Source organism: Athene cunicularia, assembly GCF_003259725.1.
Source record: "Athene cunicularia isolate RWA chromosome 12 unlocalized genomic scaffold, athCun1 chr12_part1, whole genome shotgun sequence".
Classification (NCBI taxonomy): Eukaryota; Metazoa; Chordata; class Aves; order Strigiformes; family Strigidae; genus Athene; species Athene cunicularia.
Genome location: NW_020799116.1, coordinates 18,791,999 through 18,796,758, shown reverse-complemented (window position 1 = coordinate 18,796,758; position 4,760 = coordinate 18,791,999). Strand labels below are relative to the sequence as shown.

General features: G+C 42.8%; 1 protein-coding gene across 1 annotated transcript in view; it reads right to left on the bottom strand.

The window, feature by feature from the left end:
* The window catches only part of MAPKAPK3 (mitogen-activated protein kinase-activated protein kinase 3), a 52,700-nt gene that overhangs the window by 45,293 nt on the left and 2,647 nt on the right, over positions 1–4,760 (bottom strand). The window contains exon 2 of the mRNA XM_026857492.1: positions 3,665–4,015. Within this exon, the coding sequence (XP_026713293.1) occupies positions 3,665–3,889 (225 nt within the window). The 5' untranslated portion in view covers positions 3,890–4,015. The remainder of the gene's footprint in view (positions 1–3,664; positions 4,016–4,760) is intronic.

Here is a 4,760-nt window from a genome sequence, read left to right as displayed (position 1 = left end):
GGGGGGGGGGGGGGAAGAGGGGGGGAAAAAGGAAGAAAGAACAAAAAAGGAACTGTAGGTTGGGGTTTTTTTTAATGGGAGGCAAGTCCCAGGAGTCCACGTTTATCCTCACAGGTAGGCAGCTATTTTGGCCGCCTCCTCTCCTAAAACCAGGGAGGAGCGTTAAAAATATCAGAGAACACTCAAGCTGATGGCAGTGTTAAAAAATTAGAGGTTAAATTTTAGCCCCAAAGATAAAGTGAATAGAAGAGGGCAAACTGGCAAAGAAAAGATAAATATAGAAGAGTGACTAGACTTCACTTGACACTATTTCTGGATCAACTATGGAGAGAGATCTGAGAAGGTTTTCTATTTGTAAGGAAGAGAGACTAAAACATAGTTGCCTTCTAGAAGGCCACAGTCCTGCACAGCAGTTTTGTTTATGCTTCTACTTTTCTAAATCCCTGCATTCTCACTAGTTGAAAACAGTGCTGTTCAGCCAAAATGTCATTATGTGTTTAAGTGAGTAACCAGATTAGATTTTCTGAAGCAGGACAGCAATGCGTGTGGCATTTCAATCTAACGGAAACAAAGCTGACAGCACATTGTACAAGCGTGTAGCAAATCACAATGCCAGGCAGAGTAAACTAAGCCACATAATACTTCAGGAAAATAACCAAAGCCCTGCAGTATCTCTGAGAGGATATCTTGTGTTTTCCCACTCTAAAATGATTAGTGACATTCTAACTAGTTCCAATTACGGACACAGACTAAAGAGGACAACAGGGACCTCCCAATTACAGTATGTAGTGCTTGACTGACACATGGCTCTGCAGATGAATGTTTCTGCCTGTTCCAGTCCTTTCCTCCAGAGTACCTCAGTTAAAATTCCTTCCATTGAGTAATTTCTATCCAGATCCTGGCTGTGCTGGCTTTGTTCCCATATAAGAGAAAACCTGCAGGCACAAAGCAGTGCCATCTGCCAAGTCAGAAGCTGCTTTAATGGGCAAATTTGGTGTGAAGGGGAACAGACTAATATGCTTTATCTTCAGCAGCAGCAATGATGTTTTTCCTTTCCCAGGAGTAGATTACAGTGAGCACACTCACACCTGAAGTATTTGTTCACAAATACACATAGATCTCAATGGATACTGCACAAGAAACCACTAGAAAAAGAATCCAGCCAGTAACCCTTTTTTCCTGTTCAACTTGCAATTCAATCTTTACATTTCTCTTTACCTGTCAGACCAGTTGGGTTTTTTCTGTGACAGCCTCATCAGCCTCCACTTTCTATTCCTGTAAGCGAATGATAACCCCGCCATCACACCTAGGATGTATGAGCAGTGACAAGGCAGAGTGCTGAGACCCTACTGTCCCTACAAAGAGAATTCTGCACTGAAGCTGTATCTGAACATTTTTTCCAAGTTTCTCATCCCTTTTCCATAACTGTTTTGACTGGATGGTTTGCTCTGAAGTTTCATCTGGAGCAGGTTTGGGATTTGCATGGCCCAGTTCAGGTTTCACAAAAAACAATGAAAAAACTTCCTCTGAATATTTTAATCCTTGCAAATATCTTCAGGGCTAGGAAAAGATCGTTCTATTCTTGCCAATTAACCAAGCATAGTTTTTATCCTTCCTTGTTGGGTAATCTTCTCATTAGACCATCTTTGGAGAGAATAGCGGATTCTCTCTGGGCTGCTGGCAGTTTTACTTAATTGCATATTTAACTTTTTATTCAGCACTTAAACTCATAATGATAAGAAATACATACATGCAAGCAGCAAACTATTATCTGCCATTTAAACTCCCTAGAGAACTCATAAACATCTTAATATTTCTGTTCCTTTCAGAAGAAAAGTGCACACATTCCACAGCTGGGGAGGGGAGGATGACAAACACATATAAAGCATAATTTCAGTGATATATTAGCCATTAATGACAAAACTCCAGCTTGGGAAGGGGGGTGGTGTTTTGGTCCTTAATATATTTTTTAAAGTTCTGAAAAAATCAGCCAACTCAATCAGAAACTGGTATTGGATGCCCTACTATAGCTTCCTCCTCCCCATCAGGCAGAGGACACTGTCAGGGCACAGCAACTTTACTTTTCTTCTCCCCCTCCCAACTCTGAGCACTGAATAAAAAAAAAAATAATTTACAGATGCTAGTATCCATAGTAATGCATTTCATATTTGATTCCTGAGCTACAGAATTTGCTCTGGAACACACCTGTTGCCCCTGGATTGTGCTCTGAAATGGCAACTTCTATTTTAAAATGCTTCCAGGCCTTTAGACTGCAAAACCTTTTGAAGTATGAATGGTCTATAATCAGCAACAAAGCTGCTGAACTATTCAGAAACAGCAGAACAGCTTCATATTAACTATTATCCTTCATCACAGTATGCTAAGTATAGAAATTAATGTTGATAGCACTTCAGAAGGATCTGATTAATGGATCACCTCAGAGTTGTAAAAACCTGACACTCCTCTATGCAGGCACAAAACCCCAGTACATCCAAGTCTGCCAAAACCTCCAGTTTCCCCATGATAAATTTCTGAGTCAGCTAATTCAAAAAACAGTGTGATAAAGAAAATGAGTGTGTTGGAAATGTGAATTATATCATCGTTATTGTATTATAAGCTTTTCTAGTTCTTCTATTAAAAATATTTTCAATACACAAAGCCACTAGATATTTCCAGTCTGCTCTGTCAAAGCGCAAAGGCTTTGCTGGGGACAGCAGTTCTACTTAGCAAAGGTAAGACCATACCCAGCCCTTGGCAGACCTTCCAGCTGACCACTAGCAGCCAACATCCTGCTGTCAGCAAACATGGAGTGTGAGGTTTAAGAAAAGGAAGGGTACATGAAAGCCTTCTAGACATCACAACTAATCGGATTAACACCAGCAAGGACTTGGTAACATTCTTAAGTAAATGACAATTACTTCAGCTGGTTTTCAGTCTTACCATACAGAACCATCCTGGTTCTCATTTGGGCTGCTTTTTTTCTAACAATGTGGTTTAAAAGCATCAGGGGAATCTTCAAGTTTAAAAGCTGCAGAGCAAAAGGCAGGTAAGCTTTATGTTCTCTAATGAATGGTTACTGCTACATTTACTTAAGTAGTACTTATGACCATAAATATTTACTAAACTTACTTGCCATACTGGTATAATCAGTGTTTTCCCGAGTAATACCCTTCTGTAAATGGATCACAAAAATAAAGAGAGTAAGTGAATAAACAACTGGAAATGCCACTTAAGAAAAGTCTTCAAAGGGAGGAAAGCCTAAAGACCAATGAACATTTAAATCCTTCCCAGTTTAGGCCTCTTTCATTGCACGAGATCAAGAATAGTTTCCTTCCCAAACACTGTGTAATAGGTTCATTCAAAATCTAGCAAGCTTTTTCACAGAACACACTAAGACACTGTTTTTTCCCCCGCTTTTCTGTCTTTTAAATATGAACACGAGAACTTCACAGCTGATAACATTCTTCTGGAAACTCAGAATATTCTGGAAAAGACTCAAGTTTGCACTACAGTGTTATAAGCAATAGCAAATGTTTCCACATATTCAAATTATTCATACAGCACTGTGAAATGTAAGCAACAGAACAAGTAGCTTTTACAGGGTATTGGAAGTGAACTCTGGCCTCGACATCAAAAGGGGAGAAAAAAAAAAAAGCCTACATACCTTCAAAGCACATTTCTGGCCTGTCTCCTTGTTGAAACACTCCAGTACTTTGCCATTGATTCCTAACCCTAGCACCCGTTTGGAGAGTTTGTAGTCATCAGTAACTGCATGTTTTTTTATTTCCAGTTTGACATGGGCCGCTCCCCCAGGCAAGGATTTCACGCTGCTCTTGCTATCCACATGACTCTCTGGCTGGGATTCCTGTTCACCTGCACTTTGTTCCATATCAGGGAAGAGCCTGAGATTACAGAGATACCCAACAGATTCCCTGTGGGTTATCCTCAGCAGAGTCCCTCCTCTTAGACGATCAAACCCAGTGCTTCAAACAGTCCATTTGCTTGCCATTTAGTCCTGAGTAAAAATGTAAACGAGCGTTAGTACCTGATGCGAACTAACAGTTCTCTCTCCTAACTACTTTTTTCCTTTCTTAACAGGATGACCAGATGCTAGAGAGACAGAGAAAAGTGGAGGTTCACCTCAGGAAAGCACAGTTTGTTTAGCTTTACAGACCAGTAGCCCCAGTTCCACTGTACACAACTGTCAGTAAATCACTGCTTTTACTGCAACAAGTGCCTGCGCTGAGTCTTGGACTAAAGTCTTACTCAGCTAAGCTCCATACCACAGAACAGAGATAGCCTCTGCTTCAAGGAGCTTATAAACCTGCAGCAACAACTTGTTGCCTCAACGTTTTATGTAGAAATCTCTGCAACGGTCCCCTGCCTCACCTGGACACCAAGTTACGCAAGAGAACCACCAATACCTGGATTAAACCCCAGAGGGGCACGGCCTGGACAGGCATCGGACCTGATGCCGGGCCAGCGCTCACCAAAGGGCTCCGGTCCAGAGCGAGAGGCAGGTGCCGCGTTACTTCGGGGACCATCAAAACACCCACAAACTCGGGTACGTGGAGATGCAACGCGTGGCTCCCGAAGCCTCGGAGCTGCCTGACCCCGCTGGGAACCAGAGGGGCTCTCGGGAGCGCGGCCGCGGGGGAGATACCGGTGCCGGGGCCTCCGAGCCCCGTTAACACGGCCGAGCCACGAGCAGGCGAGGCGCCGCCGGGGAGGCTGCGGGCCGTCCCTGGCGCCGGGCGGGG